Here is a 27,106-nt window from a genome sequence, read left to right on the forward strand (position 1 = left end):
ATGGCGTCAGCATCTGTGGAGCGTCCTGCGGACTTGGCTGTGAGGAGGGTAAGAGGGTCTCTTTGACTTTTTCACGGGCATCAGTGGAAGTTTTTAGCTGTAAGAAATGTAAAGCCCATTTTTCTTCTTCTGGGCATTTATATAGTGACGTAATCCTAAAACGCAGAGCACTGGAGGTTTGCAGGCTGCCTGCAAGAGTTCACTGAAAGCCTGAAGTTTGAAGGATGCCTTTCTTTGGTCCAGGAATAAATAAGCTAAACATGCATTGCATAAGAAGATATGCAAGCTACATATGACAAATACGGTTGTTCTTGTAATCACATTTACTTGTGCCTTATTGCCATGACATTTACTTAAAACCGCTGGAGATGTGCATGATCAAAATATCATTATTGATAAGTGGGAAAGTAGTATTTTAGGTGAATTTTCGTTGTTTATTGCGCCTATGGTTGCATCAACAATTACTTAGGCCTATGCTGTGAGTTTGATCATATTTGTTATAGTTTTCTGTCTGTGTTTGTGATTGGTTATGTCGTGCCAGCACCGCCCCTTTTGTGAGAACGCGCTAATGGCGAGATTGGAAAAACCTGCGAGGACGCGCTGAGTCCCCGCCGCGGTCCTCTAAGTTTTTGGTTGGATGTAAGATGAGCGCAAATGCAGTTTTCCTGTGGAGAGAAAATTCACTCAAAATATCTGTGTGTCTGTAATGCTGGATTTGTAATTTTTTGTAAGTTGTAAATAACATTTTGTGCGTAACTTCCAGTACTTGTAAATGTGTGTTCAAATACAAATATTAAGAAATTACGACTACAAAATAAAAGTACGCACACAAACCGTTAAATACAAATACACGAATCACCTGATACGCACGGACAAAACGACAGTTGCGCACAGTTCAGGTTACAGTGCACAAAGTTTTTTTTGAGACACATTTCACGCTTCCGGAGAGCTCCCGGATTCGCGCGTACATTGTGCGTTTAAATGCTGGTGGAAAGCTGGGTCATCTGAGTTTTGTTCGGAGTCTAGTGGGTTTTTTTTTTTCCCTGAACTTATTTCACTCTATACTTGTGCCGAAGTGGCAAAGACGATTTTCTGTGGAAAATGTGATAGCTCAGCACCCCTTAGTTATAACACATACACCTACATCTACTTTTTAATATTCTAAGATTATTTGTATATATGCATTTGTGAGCTGTACAAATGTAATTACTTGGTTAAAAGAAACGACCACTAGGTGGTGCAATTCTTCTCTGGCTGGGAAAACAGGCAGTCAAACTGAGAGGCACGAAGGAAGAGTAGGAGACTGTTATGGCGGGGTATCACGGTGGTCTACCCTCAGAAGCAAGTGAAAGTTAAAACCTGCACGATTTGCTATCCGATTATGAGTATTTTTATATTTTTAACCAAGTAATTGCATTTGTACAGCTAACAAGAAAAACAAACAAACAAAAACAAAACTCAGATGACCCAGCTTTCCACCAGCATTTAAACGCACAGTGTACGGACGAATCTGGGAGCTCTCCGGAAGCTGAAATGTGTCTCAAATTGCAGACTGTAAGATGATGTCTGCTGAAGGGTTTTGTTATTAAAGGGGACTGTAATGTTAAATTTATTTAATATTTGCATTAATGGTGAGACAATATTTCCATTGGTGTTGGTAGATTATTATTATTACCCCCCCCCCCCCCAATTTTTTTTTTTTTTTTTTTTTTTTTGCCTGTCATGTCTGGCAGATCTTGCCCCCAATTTTAATACAGCTATACACGCTACAAGAAAGGAGAGCATGGAATAATCTCTGCCATGCGTGTAATTTGCGGGGGGATAGGGGGGTTATGACCCCCCCCCCCCAATAATCTGATCCAATCACTATAACCCCCGCCCCCCAATAAAGTCACATCATTTCGATTTACAAAAAACATCTTACATGAATAACATGTTAATTTTCTTTTTTTATTATCAATTTTGGGTAAACTACTAGCGTGTTTAATAATTTGGTAATGTAACCCCCCCCCCCCCCCCCCCCCCCCCCACAAAAACTTGGTATCACCCAACCCGCTTTCTCTACCAAGCAGCGGCTTCACCGTTTGCCTGTGGAAGCAGCTGCTGGGAGTGGGTGTCAGTGTTGCCAAGTCCGCTTATTATAAGCGACTTTGGGCTTGTTTTTATCTAAAGTCGCTTGCAAATCTCGTGAGTCGCGGTTTGCGGTTTTTTGGGCTTGTTTTTGAACGTGGAGTTGCTTATTTGGGCTTGACTTTCTTTCCGAGTGAAACTCCTTGAATATCTCTCAGCGCCCTATAATAAATCAAAAGAGGAGTGGTAGGTAGTTTGTCCCTTCCAAGCCCCCGTTTCCTGTTTATCGCTCCTGCCCAAGTTGACCGGGCGCACACCCAAACAAACATAACAGTCCAGAGTGAGGAGGCAGCGCAAGAATGAGCTCCAGTAAGCGGGGAAAATATAGAAAACAATATAATAAAGAGTGGGAGAAAGAGAGCGCACTTACAGAATGGATCCGAGCTCCGATGGGAGACAGTGGCGCTAAAAGTGGGTGTGCACTATATGCAGTGCATAGGGGCGCCGCACAAGAGGGGGGGGCGCCCACCCAAACGATGTGACGAAATTACTTCTCTAGTCGGCATTTTCTGTATTTAACAGCTGTGCATATGAAATGATCAGTAACAGAGGAACGGCGCTGATTAGGCACCCCTGTGCTCCTTAACCTCCCCTCCTCCTGACCCCCCCCCCCCCAAAAAAAAAAAAAATTGTGTCCTCATACACCTCTGAAAGTAGCTGCGGTCCTAATGGGAGACGTACCAAAGGCATTCCCCAGATTTTGCAAGTGTGAAATATGTGCTCACCATGCTGATTTAGTTCAACATGCTGATACAGAGAAGCACACACACACACACACACACACACACACACAAAGACTGTGCACCCTTCTCTTCTATGAGGCTAAGAACCATGGGTTTGACTGCTCCACAACACAATGAGACAAAACGAAGTGAGCTATACTACTACAGAGCTATGCTGTTCAAAAGCGGCCTCAGGTTTACACAGTGTTGTGGGTTGCCAGTTGGGCTTCTTTTGGGTTTGTTTTCATAGAGCTGGTTACTTGTTTCTGTCGCGAAATCTGGCAACACTGGTGGGTGTAGTTTGAAAAAAATGAAGAGTGCCAAAAAGCGGACAACCAACAATTTTTCACTGTTGGTCGACAACACCCCTTGTAAAAAGCGGAAAAATCAAAATGAGGTAAATGTAAATGTATTGTTAGCTGATGATTTAATAACTATGCCGATGTGTATCAGACGCACTATGAATACCGGTTCAGGTATTTTAGCTCCGTTAGACCTGCTCCTCCTAATCTGACAGTGAGCCAAAAGAAAAAGAAGATAAAAGTGGTTATTTATGCACACGCAGCACAGTACAATACCTGTAATATGTAATAAACTAAACTCATTATACAAGTATATAATTTTACTCAAATAGTAAAACAAAACAGGTTCATGAAAGATATTTGTTACTGTTGGAAGAAATGTGAAAAATGTAAGCCTTTTCTTAATTGTTGAAGGTGCAGAGTAAATACAAAGAAAGTTAAATAAATACATAGTAAAAGCATTACAATGTATTTCTAATACATTTCTAATTAACTCAAAATCTCCTGAATCCTTTTAGAAAAGTAAATGATTTAATAAATAACTGAATAGTCAGAGGGCTTAACCCCCCCAATGTTGGACCCAAAGTTATGCCCTTGATCTCTGCGCAGGCTAATATTTGGTCTTTTATAAAAGTGGTTTGTGCAGAGCAGAGTGAGATGATGATTTACTGTAAAACTTATGCATACCATTCTTGTACTGAATATAGAAATATTGTTGCTCTCTCGATAGATGGATGGATGAATCTAAGTAATTAATTTTATGTAGTCTGATCATGTGCCTCTTTTTTTATTATTAGGAAGTACAGTTAATGGTTGTCAGTTAGTTCAAATGGCTGTTTTTTCAGACATGTTTTCATCTACTTTTTCAGGCATCCAGATTATTGAAAAAGTCAACATTTTGTTACTTTTGGTCTTTTTTCCTGATTCTTTAGAGGGAAGATGGGATCCATTGGGGAGCTGAATCTTTTGCCTCAGAAGATACAGATGCAGACGTCAGGGAAACGCCCCATTGTTGCCCACTTGGAAAATACCGTCGGAGCCTGCAGACCCTCAAACCCTTCCGCTGTTCCGCAACTGAGTCAGTGTCATTGACGAAAGAGAAATTGTTGATTGCAACATGTTTCCCAAATGAAATTCACTTTCCTTGATATGGAATATTTTCCTTTCACAGCACTCTTAATATGGGTTTGTTTTGTTTTTGTGTCTAGGTCCCACCCTCTGGATAATGCAGGTTTATTATCCTTTGCAACATTTTTCTGGATGATTCCCAAAATGTGGGCCATGTTCAGAAATGAGCTGGATACGTCCGACCTAAAAATGTCTGCTTTCGATGTAGCCGACATCAGTGCAAAAAGGTCTCGTTCTGCAAATTCACATTTTCTGTCATTTGAGCCATTAGCAGAATATAATGTTATAATGTTATGGTGTGTGGTGCTTTTTAAACTGGGGGTGGGGGGGCATGGGAAAGAAACATTAGAAGAACAAGATGATGCAGAACAAGGAGCCAAGGGTGGTATTACTAATATTAACAGGAAAAGACAAAACTGCCGTTTTATAGGTGGAAAAACTTCGAAGCAAATGTATTCTAGCACTGTCCATCTCCTCTCTGTCAGCTATGATTATGGCATCAGCGGTGAAGAAGGGCAGTACTTAAGGCAAAGGGCGCAGAGAGAGAGAGCAACGCCACACAAAAAACTTGGGACATTCATCATTATAGCTGCTGAAATTTGGAAAATAAGTCTTGGGAATAAGGTTGAACTGTCAAAATTAAATGTGAGACTTATTGTGGAAGGAAATAAATACTTAAATTATTGAAAAAACAGACTACTGTGAGTGAGCATGTTCTGATTGGGAGTGTTTTGCAGGCTTCAGAGGCTGTGGAATGAAGAAGTGGCAAGGAGCGGTTTGGAGAATGCCTCGTTGATCCGTGTGACTCTTCGCTTTCAAAGAACTAGGCTGATCCTGTCCATCACTGTCTCCATCATTGCCATGGTGATGGCCTTTTTGGGGCCGGTGAGTTGTCATCTCCAGTATTATTAAACTTTTAGTATAAACAGGCCCAGCTGTATGAACAACATATATTTACCTAAATATACCGTACCAAAAAGAAAGCTTTGGCAGGTGCATTTAAAAGAACAAAGTTCTGCTTCAGCCCAGTGATTTGTTCAGGGCAACTCCAAAACATACTGCATTAAGTTGTATTAAATGCTGTGTAAACAGTTTTTACATGTAGTTTAATGAAATCTGCTCTCTAAAGTGTATCAAACACTTTTGTCTCTGCCCCGTCAGGCTGTTGTCTATCGGCTCTTGGACTACGTTAATGATCCAGGACAGTCCAGCGGTGTTGGTTTGTGCTTCGCTCTGCTCACCACAGAGCTCCTCAGAGCCTACATGCTATCCTTGCAGTGGGCGTTAAACTTGAGTACTGCTGTCAGACTGAAAGGTGCCTTGTGTTCGGTCGGCTTCCAGAAAGTCATATCTCTGCGAGTACTTGGTGACATTTCAAATGGAGAGGTAAAGACTGATTTACACATGCACGGATAATGCAGTGCGGTGAGTATTGGCCCCTTTCCTGATTTCTTATTTTCTCGCATCTTTGTCACGCTTGGACGTTTCAGATCATCAAACACACTTTAATATTAGACAAAGACGGGGCTACTTTCAGCTACTCCCTTATCACAATGGATCCCTACAGCAGGTGGCTCCGCACACTTGATGTGGCAGTTTTTACACAGGACACCTTTTCTGACACAACCCCCAAAGGGATTTCTGTCTTTGGCCAGAATCACAGCAGTGACCTACCTGAGCAAAAGTGTAAACCACTACATTATGGAGACAAACTAATATTACACAGATAACCTGAGTAAATGCAAAGTGCATTAAAAAAAAAAAAAATTCCTTTTATTAAGGGCAAAAAGCTATTCATGCCTACCTGTGTGAAGTCATTGCTCCCTCTTGTTGAATCATGAATTAACCCGGGCCTGATGACTGCCAGACTTTTTGAATCAAGAAATTACTTAAATAGAACCTGTCTGTGAAGTGAAGCAGGCTAAAAGATCTCAGTATACACATCATGCCATAATGTAAAGAAACTCAAGAACAGGTGAGGAAACAGTCATTGACATCTATCAGTCTGGAAAGGGTTACAAAGCCATTTCTAAGGCTTTGGGACTCCAGAGAACCACAGTGAGAGCCATCGTCTACAAATCGAGAACTTGGAACAGTGGTGAACCTTCCCAGGAGTGCCCGGCCTACCAAAATTACTATGAGAGAGCATCAATGACTCATCCAGGAGGCCACAAAAGAACCCAGAACATCCAAAGAACTGCTGGTCTCCTTGCCTCAGTTAAGGTCAGAGTTCATGATTCAATAATAAAAATGCTGGACAAAAATGGAATCCATGGAAGAGTTCCAAGGAGAACCACTGCTGACCAAATGGAACACAAAGGATAAACATCTAAATGATCCTCAAGACTTCTGGGAAAATATTCTGTGCACCGATGAGACGTTGAACTTCTTGGAAGGTTACTGTTACATCTGGCATAAAACTAACACAGCATTTCATAAAAAGAACATCATACCAAGAGTCAGACATGGTAGCTGGAGTGTAGTGATCTGGGGCTGCTTTATTGCTTCAGGATCTGGACAACTTCCTGTAATTGATGGAACCATGAATTCTGGACTCTACCAGAAAATCCTGAAGGAGAATGTCTTGCTATCAGTTTGTGCCCTGAAGCTCAAGCTCACTTGGGTTATAGCAGGACGATGATCAGCAAGTCCACCTCTGAATGGCTCAAAAAAAAGTTTTTAAGTGGTCTAGCCAAAGTTGGGGCTTAGATCCAATTGAGATGCTTTGGTATGACCTTCAACAGGCTGTTCATGTTGGAACCATCCAATGTGGCCGAATTAAGATAATTCTGCAAAGAGTGATGAGAGATGCTTATTGTCAGTTATTATAAACACTTGAGTTCTTGCTGCCAAGGGTGGCATAACCAGTGATTAGGGGGCAATTACTTTGTCACGTACGGCCAGGTAGGTTTGGATTGATAGGTTCAGATCATTTTAATAACTCAGAGAACAAACACACAACTCTTTTGAAGTTGCGCAAGGAGGAGAGATCCGTTCCTTGAACTCAGCTCGCGGCTGAGCGGAAGTTATCTGTCCTGAAGGACCGCTTCCTGCGCAGCGCTTTTATTCGGACTTTCACAATAAGATCACGTGGGTTACACCAAACGCAGTTTACAGCATGTAATAAACAACATTCTTGGCTTTTTCCTTACCATATATGGTCGTAAGCATACTGTGACATGTGCGCATGTAACATGGCGTATACGAGACACGTATCCTATATGTGTTCTCTGCAGGCTGAGAGCAGCCTGCAGGTAACTACAACTTCCTTTGTAAAAAATGTCACCACGTGTTTCCATTTCAAACATAAAAACAACAGTATCATATGTACATAAAACAACTTATAGAAAATATACAAACATAAGATATGATAATTATAATAAACAGAATGGAATTTATACCATAACTCCAACAGGATAGTTTTTGTTCCCTTGATGAATTAATTGGGTTATCTTTTTAATATTAGTTTGAGCTGAAACATTTAAGTGAGACATGCAAAAAATAGGAAGGAAGGGGGCAGATACCTGTGTAGCTTCTGAATATCTTAGATTTGGTGTAAGATGTAAACGGGTGAAATCTGAACTTTCTGTTTTCCCTTTTTCTTTTTTTTTCTTTTTGAAATCTAGATTCTTAATGTTTTGACCAGCGTTGGACACAGAATTTTTGAGGCAGTTGTGTTTGGGAGCTTTGTGCTGTCCACCCCTGTGCTCTTCGTTATGTGCATTTTCTATGCCTGGTACATTCTGGGCTACACTGCACTGATTGGAATCCTCATCTACGTCATCCTTATCCCCATTGAAGTATGTATGTGCAGCTCATAAAGTGATATAAACATGAAAAATAAATGGGCTCCAGTCAATCACAATGGATATTTATTAAAAAAAAAACAAAAAACAAAAAAACTTCAGCATGACTACAAAATGTTAACTATGCAAAATTAATTAATATGGCAGGGTTATTTGTAACAATGCTTCTTGGCAATAAATCTTACACTGTTGGAAAGCTTGTTTATATCCCCTTAAATGGTGCCACATCTATAACACTAACACTATTTATTGACGAGAAGAATTGTTACAACAAAGAAATGATCATCCAAACAAAAATGTCCTTATTTTTTGTGCTGAGTTTATTTGGTATGCAATTTAATATACTTGACCCTGTGCTGTCAGAATATGCAGGTGGTGGTTTTTGCTTTCAAAAGTTGTTCTCCCACATCTTGTCAATCGGGGGACTAAAATCATTCTCTGAATTATTTTTCGTTTCTAGTATATCTTCACAAATCTCACAAACAAATTCAAGTCAGAAGCCATGGTAATAAAAGACAGACGTGTTCATACAATGGCTGAGATTCTCAACAGCATTAAGCTGATCAAGATGTACACCTGGGAAGATTCTTTTGAGAAGAAGATTGCAGGTAAGACCACCTGGCTGCACTTTCCATCTGTCTGGCAATATCACACAATATTTATACTTTCCCCTTTGTTTAAACATAATCATGCATGTAATCATGTTGCCAGATTCACAAGAGGACAGAGATAACTGCAGCTGCAACGCCTCACATCTAAAGCAACACGCCTACACAGAAGGGCTCCCTCTATACTTTGATCAAGCATAACATTATGACCACTGACTGACAAAGTGAATAACACTAATTATCTCTTCACCATGGCACCTGTTAGTGGGCGGGATATTAACATTTTGTCCTCAGAGTTGATCTATTAGTAGCAGGAAAAATGGGCAGGTGTAATGATTTGAGTAAATTTGACAAACTGTGACTGTCAGGGCATCTCCCAAACTGCTGCTCCTGTGGGGTGTTCCCAGTCTGCAGTGATCAGTATCTATTAAAAGTGGTCCAAGGAAGGAACAGTGGTGAAGCAGTGACTGGGTCGTGTGTGGCCAAGGCTGACTGATGCACTTGGGGAGTGAAGGCTGGTCCATGTGGTCCGATCCAATAGACGAGCTAGTGTAGCTCAGACTGCCGAAAAAGGTAATGATAGGTGTCAGAATACACAGTGCATCACAGTTTGCTGCAGATGGTGCTGCATCGCCACAGACCAGTCAGGGTGCCCATGCTGACCCCTGTCACCCACTAGGATGCACAACGGCAGGGGCGTGGTGGCCATCGGGAGACTCAGGAGGTTTCCCGAATGGTCGGTCATTTCCATGCTGAACCAGCCGGTGATCGGAAATGTTTTTTTTTTTTTTTTTTTTTTTTTTTTTTTTTTCCCATCCATCCATCCATTTTCTTCCGCTTATCTGGGGCCGGGTCGCGGGGGCAGGAGCCTAAGCAGAGAAGCCCAGGCTTCCCTCTCCCCAGCCACCTCCTCCAGCTCATCCGGGGGGACCCCAAGGCGTTCCCAGGCCAGCCGAGAGATATAATCTCTCCAGCGTGTCCTGGGTCTACCACGGGGCCTCCTCCTGGTGGGACATGCCCGGAACATCTCACCCAAGAGGCGGCCAGGAGGCATCCTAATCAGAGGCCTGAGCCACCTCAACTGGCTCCTTTTGATGTGGAGGAGCAGCGGCTCTACTCTGAGCCCCTCCCGGATGGCTGCACTCCTCACCTTATCTCTAAGGGAGAGGCCAGCCACCCTTCGAAGGAAACTCATTTCTGCCACTTGTATTCGCGATCTTATTCTTTCGGTCACTACCCAAAGCTCGTGGCCATAGGTGAGGGTAGGAACATAGATCGACCGGTAAATCGAGAGCTTCGCTTTTACATTAAGCTCCCTCTTCACCACGACAGACCAGTGCAGCGTCCGCATCACTGCAGAAGCAGCCCCGATCCGTCTGTCGATCTCCCGCTCCCTTCTCCCATCACTCGTGAACAAGACCCCGAGATACTCGAACTCCTCCACTTGGGGCAAGAACTCGTTCCTGAGCCTGAGAGGGCACTCCACCCTTTTCCGGCTGACTTAGAGTCAGTCAGTCAGTCAGAATACTTTATTGATCCCAAAGGGAAATTACTACTGTTACAGCTGCAACCGTTTCATTTAAACGAGTAAACCTAAAACACAATAACATACACTAAAGGCATAAAAGTATAAAGACTAAAGAGATATTTTGACTATATACACATCTAAATCTATACACATATGAAAATTGTGAGTGCAAAAAATTTTAAATAGGTGTCATTATATATATATGCACAGTCCTTTTTTGTACAATGTATAAGTGTATGTACAATGTACAGTGTATATAGTGTATGTACAATGTATATGGAAATTTAAACAATTTTATGTACAATTGAATACTGATAAATGAATGACACTGATGAACCACAATGTCACCTATTAAGGGAGGAGTTATAGAGTCTGATGGCCACAGGTAGAAATGACCTCCTGTGGCGCTCTGTGGTGCATTTTGGTGGGATGAGTCTTGCACTGAATGTGCTCCTGTGTCCCATCACTGTGTTGTAGAGTGGGTGGGAGCCATTGTTCATAATGGCCTGCAGCTTAGACAGCATCCTCCTCTCCGACACTGCCATAAGCGAATCCAGCTCCACTCCCACCACATCACTGGCTTTGTGGATCAGTTTATTGAGTCTGTTGGCGTCTGCCGCCCTCAGTCTGCTGCCCCAGCATGCAACAGCATAGAGGATGGCACTCGCCACCACAGACTCATAGAAGATCCTGAGCATAGTTCGGCAGATGTTGAAGGACCTCAGGCGTCTCAGAAAATAGAGGCGACTTTGGCCCTTCCTGTATAGGGCATCAGTGTTCTTAGCCCAGTCCAGTTTGTTGTCAATGTGTACTCCCAGATATTTGTAGTCCTCAACGGTGTCCACACTGACCCCTCCGATGGACATAGGGGCCACCGGTGCCTTGTCTTTCCTCAAGTCCACCACCAGTTCCTTTGTCTTTGTCACGTTGAGCTCTAGATGGTTCCGCTTGCACCATGTGACAAAGTCCTTCACTGTCCTCCTGTACTCATCCTCATCACCCCTGCTGATACATCCAACTATTGCAGAGTTATCAGAAAACTTTTGAAGATGGCAGGTCTCTGAGCAGTAGCTGAAGTCTGTGGTGTAGAGGGTGAAGAGGAAGGGAGAGAGGACAGTCCCTTGTGGGGCTCCAGTGTTGCTAACTACTCTGTCAGACACACAGTGCTGCAGCTGTACATACTGTGGTCTGCCAGTCAGGTAGTCAACAATCCAGGACACAAGGGGGACATCTACCTGCATCGCTGTCAACTTATCACCCAGAAGAGCAGGCTGAATGGTGTTGAATGCACTTGAGAAGTCAAAGAACATGACCCTCACAGTGCTGGCCGGCTTATCCAGGTGAGCGTAGACTCGGTTTAGCAGGTAGATAATGGCATCCTCAACTCCCAGGCGGGGCTGGTAGGCGAACTGGAGGGGGTCCAGAAATGACTGGACCATGGGCCGGAGCTGATCCAGGACGAGCCTCTCCATGGTCTTCATTATGTGGGAAGTCAGTGCCACTGGCCTGTAATCCTTGACGTCACTGGGTCGCGTCATCTTCGGGACCGGAACGATGCAAGATGTCTTCCACATCACAGGGACCCTCTGAAGATCCAGGCTCATATTGAAGACATGGTGCAGTACTCCACAAAGCTGGGTGGCACAGGCTTTAAGCACCCTGGGGGAGACCCCGTCAGGGCCTGCAGCCTTGTTTTTGTGGAGTCTCTTAAGTTGTCTTCTCACCTGGTCAGCAGTGAGACTAACTGTAGAGGTGGCGGGTGGGGGAGGGGTGGAGACGTCAAGAGGGCCATCACAGGAAGGAAGCAGGCTATTGTGAAGTGTGGGGGTGGGTGGGGGTGGAGTGGACTTCTGGAGACCGGCAGCAGAGCTGTCTGGACGAGGGATGACAGAGCCTGCAGTGTCAAACCTGTTAAAGAACAGATTTAGCTCATTGGCCCTGTCCACACTGCCCTCCATTCCCCTGTTGTTGCTGGTCCTGAAGCCAGTGATGGTTCTAATTCCACTCCATACCTCCCTCATGTTGTTCTGCTGGAGTTTCAGCTCCAGCTTCCTCCTATAATTGTTTTTAGCCTCCCTAATTGTTGTTTTGAGTTCCCTCTGGATCGTTCTCACCTCCTCCCTGTTGCCAGCCCTGAAGGCCTTCTTCTTATTGTTGAGAAGTGCTTTAATGTCCTTTGTTACCCACGGCTTGTTGTTTGGGTAGCATTTTACAGTCCTGGTAGGAACAATGGTGTCCACACAGAAGTTAATGTAGTCTGTGATGCATTCTGTGAGCCTGTCGATGTCCTGTCCATGAGGCTCACAGAGTGCCGGCCAGTCTGTCACCTCAAAGCAGTCCTGCAGTGCTTCATAAGTGTTGTCAGAGGTGCTGATTCTCATGCCGGCCGCTTCACACTCTGCTGTGAACCGTTCCACTGCGAGCTGGAGGCCACCCCCTGATGAAGCCAACAGGACTGCATCATCTGCAAAGAGCAGAGATGAGACTCTGAGGCCACCAAGGAAGAAGCCTTCCGCCACCTGGCTACGCCTAGAAATTCTGTTCCTCCTGTTCCTCCTGAATCCGAGGTTCGACTAACGGATGGACCCTCCTTTCCAGCACCCTGGCATAGACCCTACCAGGGAGGCTGAGGAGTGTGATCCCCCGAAAGATGGGGTGGTCCCTTCTTAAAGATGGGGACCACCACCCTGGTCTGGCAATCCAATGGCACTGCCCCAGATCTCCACGCGATGTTGCAGAGGCATGTCAACCAGGACAGCCCTACAACATCCAGAACCTTCAGGAACTCAGGGCGAATCTCATCCACCCCAGGGGCCCTGCCATCAAGGAGTTGTTTAACTACCTCAGTGACCTCACCCCCAGTGATGTTCAAGTCATCTCCTTCGTCCCCTTCCACTACAGAAGGCGTGTCTGTGGGATTCAGGAGGTCCTCGAAGTATTCCTTCCACCGTCCGACTATAGCCTCAGTTAAAGTCAGCAGCACCCCACCCGCACTGTAAACCGTGTGAGTGGAGCACTGCCTTCCCCATTCTGAGTCGCCTGATGGTTTGCCAGAATTGCTTCGATGCCGTCCAAATGTCTTTTTCCATAGCCTCACCGAACTCCTCCCACACCCAAGTTTTTGCTTTGGCCACTGCCCAAGCTGCATTCCGCTTGGCCTGCTGATACCTGTCAGCTGCCTCCAGAGTCCCACAGGCTAACCAAGCCCGATAGGACTCTTTCTTCAGCTTGATGGCTCCCTTCACTTCCGGTGACCACCATCTGGTTCGGGGGTTACCACCACGACAGGCACCAACCACCTTGCAGCCACAGCTCTGAGCAGCAGCCTCAACAATGGAGGTGCGGAACATGGTCCATTCGGACTCAATGTCCTCAGCCTCCCTCGGAATGTTGTCAAAGTTCTGCCGGAGGTGGGAGTTGAAGATCTCCCGAACTGGGGCTTCTGCCAGAAGTTCCCAGCGCACCCTCACAATACGTTTAGGTGCACCAGGTCTGTCGAGCATCTTCCCCCGCCACCTGATCCAACTCACCACCAGGTGGTGATCAGTTGACAGCTCAGCTCCTCTCTTCACCCGAGTGTCCAGAACATACGGCTGCAGATCTGGCGCCATGTGCACTTATGGACATGCTTATGTTCGAACATGGTGTTCGTTATGGACAAACTGGTTTGCACAGAAGTCCAACAACAAAACACCATTCGGGTTCAGATCGGGCAGGCCGTTCCTCCCAATCACGCCCCTCCAGGCCTCACTATCATTGCCCACATGAGCGTTGAAGTCTTCCAGCAAGACTATGGAGTCACCAGATGGAGCACTCTCCAGCACCCCGCCCAGCGACTCCAAAAAGGGTGGGTACTCTGAACTGTCATTCGGCGCATAAGCGCAAACAACAGTCAGGACCCGTTCCCCAGCCCGAAGGCGTAGGGAAACTACCCTCTCGTCCACCAGTGAAAACTCCAACGTACAGGCAGCAAGCCGGGGGGGGATACAAGAATACCCACCCCAGCTCGCCGCCTCTCACCAAGGGCAACTCCAGACTGGAACAGAGTCCAGCCCCTCTCCAGGAGACTGGTTCCAGAGCCCAGGCCATGCGTTGAGGTGAGCCCAACTATATCTAGCTGGTATCTCTCTACATCACGCACTAGCTCAGGCTCCTTCCCCACCAGAGAGGTGACATTCCATGTCCCAATAGCCAGTCTCTATAGTCGGGGATCTGTCCGCCAGGGCTTCCGCCCTTGGCCACTGCCCGACACACATTGCACCCGACCCCTGCGACGCCTCCTGCGGGTGGTGGGCCTACAGGAGGGTGGGCCCATGTAACCTCTTCGGGCTGCGCCCGGCCGAGCACCACGGGCTAATGCCCGGCCACCAGATGCTCTCCCTCGAGCTCCCTCCCCAGGCCTGGCTCCAGGGTGGGGCCCCGGTAACCCTATCCCGGGCAGGGTAAACTGTTCCCTTGCTGTTACAGTCATAGGGGTCTTCTGAACCGCTCTTTGTCTGGACCCTCACCCAGAACCAGTTTGCCATGGGAGACCCTACCAGGAGGACAAGCCCCCGGGCAACATAGCTCCTGGGATCACTGGGACACACAAACCCCTCCACCATGATAAGGTGGCGATTCACGGAGGAGTTTTTTTTTTTTTTTTTTTTTTTTAAAACCCATCTCCCCCCCTTTGCTGCTACATGCACACAGTTGTTTTAATGCTGCTGAATAAATGTAGTGTTTTTATACTGCAAATAAAGTTCTCTTGTTTTAAAATTATGGTTTGTTGTACACTCGGATAAAAGGCCTCTCCAAACCAAACTCCCGGGCTGAATTTAAACCCCAGCCTGCCCCTGCACAACGGGATGAAGGTAAGATGGAGGCAGTGTGGGCAAAGTTCGGCTGGGAAACCTCGGGTCTTGCCATTCATGTGGATGTTACTTTGACATGTACCACCTACCTCAGCATTGTTTCAGAGCACGTAGGTGTTTTCATGGAAACTGTATTGTCTGATGGCTGTGGCTTCTTTCAGCTGGATAATGCACTCTGTCACAAAGCAAAACTGGAATGGTTTGAGGAGCACAACAATGAGTTTGAGGTGTTTACTTGGCCTCAGAATTCCCCCACCTCACAACTTGCAGGACTTAAAGGACCGGTTACTAAAATCTTGGCGCAGATACCACAGCACATTTTCAGGGCTCTAGTGGACTCCATGCCTTGATGTTTTGGCAGCATAATAAGTCGCCATAATGTTATGCTTGATTTGTGTAGGTCCCAAATGAATATCACTTTATCTGCATTCAGTCATATTTGCATTAACTGCAGCTCTTTTTGTGTGTGTGTGTGTGTGTGTGTGTGGCCAGAAAGCAGACTGTTCATGTTTCCTAGTTGATCGTGTCTTAAAGGTTGCAGTGTATGAAATATGGTTGTTGTGCATCTGTGGTAGGGTGGTAAAGGTAAGTCTACCATTTGTATTTTTTTTTCTCTTCTCTCACAGGTTTAAGAAAATGTGAAAAGAAACTAATACAGAAGATCATTATAATCCAGAGTATGAACAACATCTTGGCCATCAGTGTCTCCACTCTTGCTGCTGTTTTCACCTTTCTAGTCCACACTTCTTTGGGGTTACCCCTGAACACATCTGCTGTGAGTATCACGGCTCTCTAGCAATACTTTGCAGTACAAAAGCCTTTGTTAGCATTTCCACTTGGTGATTTAGAAGAGTTGTTAGATGTACTTATCAGAGAATGGTGAGTAGACTGTAAGAAGGCTTGGTCTGACCATGTTGTAAGATTATTGTGTAGTGTCAAAATGTGTTTTTTTTTTTTTTTTTTTTTTTTTTTTTTTAAATTTCTAGGCTTTTACCACTGTCGCCATCTTCAACTCCATGAGGTTCACCTTTGCTGTCCTGCCCGGTTCTGTGAAGGCCCTCGCTGAGGCTATGGTGGCACTAAAACGATTTAGGGTAAGCTCTTCGTTTTTGTGTCCTCAAAGTCCATGAATAATAGTAATCATTATTAAATAACATGTCATTCATTTGTATTTAAAAGCAAATAATGGAGGAAATATCTTCTCCTCTAGTAACCAGTTAAAAGGTCATGCTGCTGAATCATAAGCTGGATTCATTTTAATCATTTACTGCTGTAGAACTCAGTTTGGACACACCAGGCCAACTTACAGTGCTGTGTTTTTATAGCATCTTTGTCTTTAAGTTCCTTTAAATATTTATTTTTTTTTTTCTGCCCTGGACTTTGATATTTGGAAAAACAATTTTGCTTCTAAAAAGCTTGAATGCAGTTGTAAATTCAGTGTGTGTCTGTGTGTGTGTGTGTGTGTGTGTGTGTGTGTGTGTGTGTGTCTGTTTCAGAAAATCTTACTGATCCAGAATCCTGAGCCCTACCTGATGCAGAGAGCAGACAGTGACTCGGCTATAGTGATGAGTAATGCTACACTTTCATGGCCCAAACCTCACAGCCAGTCAGGCTGCCCTCCCAGAACAGCCAGTGGCTCGACAGAATCCTTACCGACGCTGAGAAACGTCTCCTTCACGCTGCCCAAGGTGTGATCAGCTTTCAGTAATGATGACTGAGGTTATCAAAACTCTGTTAAAGGTAAAATGATCTCTGTGGTATCCCCTGAAGGGAAAACTGCTCGGTGTCTGTGGGAATGTGGGAAGTGGAAAGACTTCACTGATTTCCAGCATTTTGGAGCAGGTTGGTTTCTCTTTTGTGTTTCTGTCCTTTTTTGTGTAGGCTTTGCTTTTAGTTTTAGGTTTTCTCCCCACTGTTTTGTCTGCTTTTGTCATTCACATTGTGTTTTTTTCCTATTTCTATGTTGTCTGATATGTAAATGCAGCTTTTCTGCCTGCTCATTTTTATCTTTTTAGATGCAGCTTCTTCAGGGCTCCATCACAGCTGATGGGACATTTGCCTACGTTTCCCAGCAGGCCTGGATTTTTCATGGAACTATTCAAGAAAATATTCTTATGGGGGAACCTTTTGATCAAACCAAGTAAGTATTGTCTATTTTCTTCCATTTATTGCCATCTTCTGCTCCCTGTCAACCATCACTTTGTCTGGTTGGTTAAACGTGGCCCATTTGGACTCCATATCCCCAACCTGGCCTGGGTGGTGCAAGATGTAGTTGACCCTCAGTATCTGTTTATTTTGTCTGTCAGGCAGCTGCTGTCTGATGCAACTCAACACTAGGTACTGATCTGCTGACAGTGAGTGGGTGTGAGGTAGGGGGGCTGTGATGTGCTCAGTATTTAAAGCTGTTAAATATTGAAAGAATAGTTATACTAATGAGGGTTCTGTCTGTACGGTCACCCATGCTCCTCATTGAGTCTGTGGAAATGAGGCTTAGCCAAAGATTATTCTTTTAACTAACGTTGGTGAAGGCAGGCAACCACAACGAGCTTCTCTTGGTTATCTGACAGGAGCACCGCTACTGCCAGAGATGATAAATGGCACGACTTGTAACCTCACCGTCAACTTTACAGAGTGAATTTTCTTCCACGTACACTTTTAGTGAGGAGAAACATTTTAGGAGTAAATTAATAATAGTTCTTAAAATAAGATCTAAAGCTGCAGGTTTTTTTTTTCCTAAGCCAGGTTGTATAAGTGAGCTGAGATATTCAATACAACATTTTGCATGAAATCATTATTTTTTTTTTTTTTTGGCATGTTGGCAAATGATTTTGGGCACTTTTTACTGTCGGCTAATTGGTGGTAAATGGACTGGCATTTCTATAGCATCTGTCTACTCTGATGGATGCATCAGGGGCTGCTCGAGGTTTAGCACCTTGCCCAAAGGATACTTTGGCAAGCAGACTATAGACCCACCAACCATCCACTACCACCAGAGCCACAGCCACCCACAAATTGTAATTAATTTAATAAATGGCTCATTGTACTCCTCCTGAGTACACTATCCTTCCCTTAGTGTTAACCACTAAGGTGTTTTGCACTATTCCTCCACAGATACGACAGAGTTGTTGATGTCTGTAGCCTCAGAGCTGACCTAAACATCCTGCAATATGGGGACCAAACTGAGGTGGGTGCTTTCCAGCCTAACAACTATAAAACTCCTCATGAGTTGTTCATAGTGAGACCAGCCATTTTGAGTGACTTCCTTTTGGTTAAAACTAGAAGAATACATCCACAATAAATGGGGCAGGTACTGGACTGAAAGCAATAGGTTACACAGGGCAGGCTTTTTTATTTTTTCTTGTAAGCTCTTCAGTTTGTGCTTATAGGGAAGATGACCAAGGAGGACACCACTGTTGAAAGCAAATTTATAAAAAAAAAGTGAGACTGGAATTTGCCAAATTTCATAGTGACCATCCACAAAGCTTCTGGAAAAAATATCCTTTTGGACAAAACTGGAGCTTTTTGTCAAATCACATCAGCTCACAGATGCAAAAATGAAGCCTACAAATAAGAATGTACATACTGTGAAACATGGAGGAGGCTCAGTTATGTTCTGGGCCAGCTTTGCTGCATCAGCACGTCTTGAATCTGTGCGGGTTCAATGAAATCTCAAGACTATTGAAGCCTTCTGGAGCAAAATGTTCTGCCCAGTGTCTGTTTCAGATCGTGGGTCCTCAGACAGGATAATGACCTAAAACTCCTCTAAAAACAGCCAAGAATGGCTAAGAACATTGGACTATTCTGAAGTGGTCTTCTGTGAGCCCTGATCTAAACCCTACTGATCATCTGTGGAAGGAGCTGAAATATGTAGACTTGAGAAGGCACTCCTCGAACCTGAGCTGAGCCTTTCCCAGCTGTTGCAAGGTGAGAGGCAGGGTACACCCTGTAAAGGTCACCAGCCTGTCACAGGGCCAATACAGAGGGACGGACAACCTTTCACACTCCCATTCACACCTTTGGGCGATTTAGAGTGACAAATTAACCTAGCCTGAGTAACTGCATGTCTTTGGACTGTGGGAGGAAACACACGCAGACACTGGAAGAACATGCAAACTCTACACAGCGAGAGGTCCGGGCCAAGGTGGAATCAAACCCACCCTTCTAGCTGTCATTCTAGCTGTGAGGCAGCAGGGCTAACCACCACGCCACCGTGCTGGATTCAAAATCGTACAGCCATACCACCCTGAACCCGCCTGATCTCAAAATCTATTTGTGCATTAATTTGAAGCTTGAAGTATTTTCTTCATCATCTTTGTCAGTTTCTTCCTACAGTTGCTGCTATGAGTCTTTTTTTTCTCCTTAAACAAGAGTGTCTGTCTTTCATAGACAGTGGATTAATATTACTATCATAATGAAAATATTTCTTTTATTTGGAGCTGAGTACTTTGCTGCCTATTTTGCACTCTTTTTGTCAAAGATGTCTTCATTTTATTTTGTTGTGCTATGTAAAACCTGATTTTCATAATGAAACAGACCTTATCTGTAGCATTTTCTCCTCTTTTTGTGGGCAGATTGGAGAGCGGGGGCTGAATCTGTCAGGGGGGCAGAAGCAGAGGATCAGCCTGGCCAGAGCGGGCTACTCCAACAGGGACATCTTCCTCCTTGATGACCCGCTATCTGCTGTTGACTCCCATGTGGGGAAGCACATTTTTGAAGAATGTATAAAGAAGGCGCTCCGGGGCAAATCCATCCTGCTGGTTACACACCAGCTCCAGGTTGGAAACTGCACTGCTTTGTTCTTTAGTAGAGACTGAATCTGAGCCCAGCTTAAAGTTCTTTCTTACCAAGAGCTGGATTTCAAAACTTCAACAGTTCACCGACATTTACGTCTCTGTGTTATTCTGTATTTAAAAAAAAAAAAAGAAAAAGAAAACATGAGATCTGGGTTTGCATGACTGCTGTTTAGAAGCACTCAAGCAGAGCTGAGCTGGTTTTGTTAACATGGATCTTCTTCCTTGTGACCTTTCTAGTATTTGGAGTTCTGCGATGAGATTCTGGTTCTGGAGAATGGGACCGTACAGGAGGCTGGAAACCACAGGAATCTGATGAGAGCCAATGGACGCTACTCCCAGCTCATCAGTACCCACCAGATGGAAGAGTCCAAAGTAAGAGTGTCCTGCAGTAAAAACCATGGCTCTGTTACTCTGTCCTTATCACTGAAGTAGCAGCAAGACCTTCCAGCAGTAGCTCAAAAACAAAGTGGTTGGCTGCAAAGCAAAGATTGTGCATTCCATAAGTGTCGATATTTTGAGCTGTAACACAGTTTTTGTCTTTTTGTTTTTTTCTTTGTCAGGCTCGGAAAAAGGAAGATGAGGAGGGGGAAGAGAAGGTGCCACTTTCATCACAAATTACTGGCCAGTTGGAAGAGATTGAGCTCAGGCATTGTGCAGACACCGACACTGAGAACCCTGGTGTGAAAACATGGAAGAAAACATTTTTGCCTTATGAAAATACAAACTAGTCAGGATGTCTGCTAATAAAATGAGTCATGATTTTTTTTTTTTTTTTTCTTCTTTTAAGCTACGGTCCAGGCTGGTAATCATCTGGTCAGTCAGGAGCTCTCTACACAAGGTGCCGTCTCCTGGAGAACCTACCTCACGTACTGCCGGGCAGCTGGAGGTCCGATATGTACACATGGAGTGTTGGAGTTGTTTATGAAATTAAATTGTATATTAACTCTAGCAATTTTTAAAATACCACAAGTATTGTAATTTAAATATTTCATCAAAACACTGTAAATTACTGCAGGTGATTACTTCTTAAAAAAATGCTTCAAACTGTTCCAAAACACCAGAAACATCCCCCGCAGGTCTCTGATGTTTCCTCTGATCTTAACGCAGAGCAATTTGATATTAGCAGCTTGTTTGACTGGTGGCTCTTATGCAGGCAGATTCTTTTTGTTTAGAGAAATGCGCACTGATTTTGACAGATTGGAGGTGATTTTTAAAACCAAGAGAATCAATCAAAAATTAATCTTAAAATTCAAGTCCTTACTAGACTAACCTAGACATTTAAGTCCTCATAAACCATCTTATGCTTGTTTAAATCAAATGTGTGCTAATTGCCACATTCATAGTCACTGACCCCCCCCAAAAGTAACTGTACTAGAATACAGTTACAATTACTCACACATGCATTTACTTACCATACCACTTGCTTTTAAAAATGAACAGGGCTGACCAAAGTGCTGTACAATAACACCAAATATAAGATTTGTCTTATTAAAATTCAGAAAATTTAGTGCCATCCCCTGATGTCAGTAAGGCAGTTGAGAGGGTGGACAGAGCATTAGTGTGTTTCAGTGGGTAGGGACGCGGAGGTGGAATAGACTGATCCGAGTTGACAAGTCCAGGAAGTGCCACGAAGCAAAAAGATGAGCCGATTCATTTTTGTGCCAGAAAAGCACTGGAAGGGCAGGCCATATTGACCTTTAGCCTCACCACGCTTACCCTGGTGTCTGTGGCGCTTCCTCCAGTGAGGTGAGCCTGGAGGTCGTAGAGAGAAGCCGGTATTCCAGAGAAGAGCGGGGGCGAAGAATCTCGTCCTTTGTGCTGATACTGCACGAGTTTTCAGCAGACAGACGAAGCTCCAGAAGTGTTTGGCGATCATACACCAGTAGCAACTTGACATTTTGAATGACACACAAACTGCAAAAAACACAAACAAAATAAAGCAGGATAGATGGTGCGTCATACACACTGGGGTCATCTCTGGATACTTAATGAAAAACTCAAAGCAAATTATGTGGCTGTGTATTTTTGCACATAATCATGTACAAACAGGTGATTCATTAACTGCTCGTAACTGTGTTGTTGCAGGCTACATTGTTTCCTTCCTCACACTCCTGAATGTGTTCCTGTTGCTGGGATCCATCTCCTTCAGCAATTGGTGGTTCAGCATCTGGATGGAGAAAGGTGATGGGGTGAGAATTATTTTGTTCATTCTCACATAAAAACACAAACATCAGCAGCTTGGTTGAAATGTTCTGAGTGCGCCTGCAGCTTCTCACAGCTGGATTCAGAAAAGACTGGATGAGCAAGATTAAGAAATCCAGCAGTGATTACACAGAACTTTCACTACAATAGTTTTCTCTTCTGGTGGCGTTGGAGGTGAAGGTGCTTTTAGTAAAAGGACAAATGGGTGCTACAAAAATCTACATCTACTGCATCTTGCACAACAGCCAGAACAAACCGTTTCTGTATTTACACTTTACTAAAGTTGAGTTGAAAGTGGATCAATAATCCTTGATCTCAGAGCTGATACTGCTGTTTCATCATTCACATACTTCTAATTACATCCATTGTGAAAATATAGTATGCCTTGGCCTAACCTAAGCATTTTGCATGAGAAGTGGTTTAAGAATACTAATCTGAGACTGTGAATTTGCTGATTATGAACAGTTTGATGTATTGATCTTCTGTTGGTTTTGTCACTTTTGGTTTGACCATTGTACACACATCCCAGTTTCCAGGCACTTTTCCCTTACAATAAATACCAACTGGCTTTGTGATCCAAGCAGCACTTTGTCAGAAGCTTGAGTGTCAGAAACCTTCAGTCCAGCTGTGATTTGGCAGAGGAGACCAAACTGGCCTGAATGTCATCAGAATGCTGCTAACGTGGCAGAATTAGCCTTTCTGAAAGCATTTCAGAACGATTTTAATCAGAAAAAAGCTGAGCCGAAGGAAAAATGTTTCCAAGTGTATACCGTGTGTTTTCATCTACGGATCTTTCTATTTTACGTTACTGTATTAGAGGGTCTTAAAGTGCCAAACACAATGAGTCCAAAAGTCTTTTTCCACCACCTCACCGAACTCCTCACACACCCGAGTTTGTGCTTCAGTCACTGGCTGAGCAGTGCTCCAGTTGGCTTGCTGCCTCTGGAGTCCCACAGGGTAATCGAGCATTTACAGACATTTGTTAGAATATGATGATCTTTCTGGTTTATCAAAAGGATGACACCCCCCCCCCCCAAAAAAAAATCATATCTTGTGTGAAATATTTATGAATCTCAAATTTCTGCCTTTTGTACATGTAAAATAAGATTCTATTGTGTGATGAAATGCCTTCAGTATATACAATGACTCTGTTTGACTCCCCTCATTTAATATCTTAATAAAATGTATATATTGTTCTTATTCAAGACATCCAGTAACACAACCTCAGTCCAGGGTGACATCTCTCAAAATCCACACCTGCACTTCTACCAGATGATTTATGGTGTGATGGTGATTGTCATGGTTGTACTTGCTATTATGAAATGCTTCATCTACACTTGTTCCACCATGAGGGCCTCCTGCACATTCCACGACACCATGTTCAAGAAGGTACTGTGAAATTACTTTGTACTAAATACTTCTCACAAGTGTATTTAATCCACAGTTGGGAACATCCACTAGCTACAAATGAACTGATGACTTGTTTTCCCCTTGCAGGTTGTTGATAGTCCAATGAGTTTCTTTGACACAACGCCAACTGGCCGACTTCTAAATCGTTTCTCTAAAGATCAAGAAGAAGTGGAAACTGTGCTTCCCCTCTTCATGGATTCTTTCTTGCAGTGTTCTGTGCACGTCACATGTGCAATTGTTATCATCTCAGCTGTTTTCCCCACCATGCTTTCAGTTGTGGTTATTATGGGAGCTTTATTTGCCGTCATTGTCTTGTGAGTTTATGCTGGTTAAATCTATAAAACAGGCTTACTGTGACAGTAACAGGTCCTATAAGGTACTGTACACCTGTGATTTATCTGCAGTGTATTACGGAGGAGTATACGTTATATGAAGAAACTGGAAAATGCCAGTCGAACTCCCTGCTTCTCTCTAACCACCTCTACCTTGCAGGGCCTCAGCACCATCCATGCCTACAATATAAGAGACGGCCACATTAAACAGTAAGATTCTAACGTTTCTTACTAAGGCGTCACCTGGTGCTCCTGTAAATCAGTGTTTTACTGCACTGTAAATGGTGTTTCTTGGCCAAAATGGGGGTGAGGTGGGATATTCAAACTCTGCCTTGTCCTTTATTATATCGTAGGTTCAATAGCTTGAATGATGTCAACTCCAAATACTACTTCCTGTTTATCTCGGGCACGCGTGTGCTCAGTTTCTGGCTGGATTTCATGGCTGCTATTGTGAACTTGTCGGTGGCTCTGTTTGTAGTGCTCAGCAGCAATGACATAATCAGTCCAACCTTTAAAGCCCTCGCCATATCCTATGCCTTGCAGGTACATTTGGACAGCAAATTAATTTATATTCAGTTTACTTTTCAGACAGGAGTTTACAGAAGTTTTGTATATGATTCAGTTGACAGGCATCCTTCAATATGCTGTCAGTCAGTCGACAGAAGTGGAGGCAAGATTCAACTCAGTAGAGCGACTCCAGGAATACATCACGGTCAGACATCTCTCCTGCAACCGTACACCTGCCACGGTCTTGCCAAGACCATAGCAGCGTCCTAATAGACATCCCTCTGCTCACTTCCCTAAAACTGTTGTACTTGTTGTGTTTGCAGGATTGTAAGCCTGAGGCTCCCAGGCACATTACGGAGGCACAGATCCCAGAGGGCTGGCCTAGCAGTGGGGCCATCACCTTCAGTGACTATAAGATGAGGTACAGAGAGAATACACCTATTGTCCTGAACGGGCTTGATTTCCACATCCAAGCTGGAGAGAAGCTGGGCATTGTGGGAAGGACAGGCTCTGGTAAGGCCCTGAGTCCAGTACTTGTTTCTCTCATTGACTTTCATTCAGACACCCCCCCGCCCCTACAGATGGGAAGTGGTTGACCCACCCGTAATAGACTTTGTGGCCTAATAGCTTTAAGAACTTAAGATCATCATTTTATAACATGAAACATTGAACTAGTATTGACTCATGATGATTTTAGGGCCCTTATTTTGGCGCTGCACTAAAAACAGACATAAATCTGTAGTGTTATCTGTGTGGGCTCAACTCATTGTAAGTGAAGAGTTTGTGGCTGCCTCCCTGTAATAACACTGCTATAGACCACAGCTGCTGTTGGAACTATAATGCACTCGGCATCTCTTCTCTACTTTTACACTTTCCATGCATTTATTTCACCTGCCTTTCTGCATATCTTTGTCTCCAGTGCTGCATACTCCTGATCTGCCATCACTCAGTCCACCATCTGCTGAGTGTTGGTTATATTTGTAGTCTTTGTGGGGTCTTTTTGTGGTGCTGCATTGCAGCAGCTGTAGGTTAATTCAGCTACTCTGCTCTGTGCTTTGTGCCTTTAGGAAAATCCTCTTTAGGAGTTGCTCTGTTTAGACTAGTGGAGCCTGTATCAGGAACCATACTGATAGATGGAGTGGACATTATGTCCATTGGCCTGCAAGACCTGCGCAGCAAATTGTCCGTGATCCCTCAGGACCCTGTGCTGTTCATTGGTACAGTCAGGTAACATGGGTTAATCCATAACTCCCACACTGGTCTCACCACTGTATCAGTAACCGATTAACCAGTTTTGTCTTGTTTTTTTTTCTCTACAGGTACAACTTGGACCCCTTCAGTAAATACACTGATGAGGACATCTGGCGCGTGCTGGAGAAAAGCTACATGAAGGATTCAGTATGTTATTGGTACAACATGAAGCATAGTACATTAAAATTTCCATACAGCCTTTTTCATTGTTGTCAATAGTTTTTTTTTTTTTTTTTTTTTTTTTTTTCTGTGATTCAAAACTCATTGATTCTGCCCATTTATTAAAATAAAAATAAAAAACTGCATGCATCTCTGAGATGGTAGAACCTGCAACTTGACTGGTTGGAGACAGCATTCAACCATAAAGTGCTAATTATAATTTTAACTAAGGCTAGTGTAGATGGATGGTAATCAGACCAACATAGTTGAGGGGTAGTTATAACAGTGGTAAAATGAGTTGTGTGAAATATGATTTTTTTTTTTTTTTTTTTTTTTTTTTTTTCCCTCAGATCTCAAACCTGGAAGGGAAGCTGGAAGCACAAGTTTTGGAGAATGGAGAGAACTTCTCTGTAGGCCAGAGGCAGCTGATCTGTATGGCTAGAGCTCTACTCCGTAACTCCAAGGTCTGAATGCACATACATGCAGTATAGTGTCTGTAACTTTGTGTGTCCTCTTGGTGATTCCTTGTTAACTGGCCACAAACTGCATTCATTTGTTAGACAAAGCAATTCCATGTGACTCTGTCACCCATTGCCATCAAAAAGCTCCAAGAATAGGTCCTTAAAAATCAAAAGCTTTACCTGATTTTAATTTTTACCACTCAAAGGTATCCAGGCAGCTTCCAGTGCAATTTTTAGATCGCTCCTTGGAAGTCCTGTTAAGACCACTTGCATTGTGTGCTCTCAGGATTTATTAAGACCATCAAACTTGTGCAGAAAGTAAATGACCAAAATTTGTGTAGCCCAGGCTGGGTCTTGGGCTATGACTGAGCAGTTGGCCAAAGACAGTGTGTGTGGAGGGTGGGTGCTATTTATTTTCAATATATGTGCAGTATGAATTCAGCACCCAGTTGGCTCATCAACTGTGTGTTTGGAAAGTATCTGTATGTATTGCAATGTGTTTCCCATCCAAATCGTTTTAAAGCTGCCGTTTTGCCTACACTGTCTGTCCTGATGTTCGACAGATCATTCTGCTGGATGAAGCCACAGCCTCCATAGATACGGAGACAGACGCTCTGATCCAAAACGCCATCAGAGAAGCCTTCTGTAACAGCACCGTGCTCACCATAGCTCATCGGATCAACACCGTGATGCAAGCAGATCGTATTCTGGTTATGGACAATGGACGGGTAACAAACACAAATGCGCACAGATTAATGTTGTGCCATCCTTTAATTAAACTTACGAAGTGCTCTTTATGACAGGTGGCAGAGTTGGACGATCCAAACGTACTGAAGCAAAATCCGTTCTCTCTGTTCTCGTCTCTCCTGACTGCTGCAAACACCGTGAAGCTGTGAACCAAAGTAAACCTGTGA

At 43.9% G+C, this 27,106-nt stretch overlaps 1 protein-coding gene across 1 annotated transcript; it reads left to right on the forward strand.

The window, feature by feature from the left end:
- On the forward strand, positions 1-27,106 carry LOC115778256 (multidrug resistance-associated protein 9-like). Its single transcript, XM_030726316.1, has 29 exons — positions 1-48; positions 4,087-4,232; positions 4,363-4,509; positions 5,020-5,167; positions 5,444-5,668; positions 7,909-8,082; positions 8,549-8,696; positions 15,704-15,852; positions 16,064-16,171; positions 16,574-16,765; positions 16,848-16,919; positions 17,093-17,217; positions 18,189-18,261; positions 19,649-19,852; positions 20,108-20,242; positions 20,431-20,548; positions 20,658-20,756; positions 21,956-22,059; positions 23,279-23,461; positions 23,570-23,796; positions 23,887-24,024; positions 24,168-24,357; positions 24,437-24,526; positions 24,645-24,834; positions 25,389-25,548; positions 25,641-25,719; positions 26,082-26,195; positions 26,756-26,920; positions 26,996-27,106. The coding sequence occupies exons 1-29, from the start codon at positions 1-3 to the stop codon at positions 27,086-27,088; spliced, it is 4,044 nt and encodes a 1,347-aa protein (XP_030582176.1). The 3' UTR covers positions 27,089-27,106.

This window comes from Archocentrus centrarchus, chromosome 3 (assembly GCF_007364275.1).
Source record: "Archocentrus centrarchus isolate MPI-CPG fArcCen1 chromosome 3, fArcCen1, whole genome shotgun sequence".
Lineage (NCBI taxonomy): Eukaryota > Metazoa > Chordata > Actinopteri > Cichliformes > Cichlidae > Archocentrus > Archocentrus centrarchus.

Bases quoted from the DNA above. Each gene is read 5' to 3' on its own strand.
- LOC115778256 (XM_030726316.1), top strand. From the start codon at position 1: ATGGCGTCAGCATCTGTGGAGCGTCCTGCGGACTTGGCTGTGAGGAGG. The intron at 16,766-16,847 runs GTGTGATCAGCT...TATCCCCTGAAG, and splicing joins TCTCCTTCACGCTGCCCAAG to GGAAAACTGCTCGGTGTCTG. The intron at 20,549-20,657 runs GTGTGAAAACAT...TCTTCTTTTAAG, and splicing joins CACCGACACTGAGAACCCTG to CTACGGTCCAGGCTGGTAAT.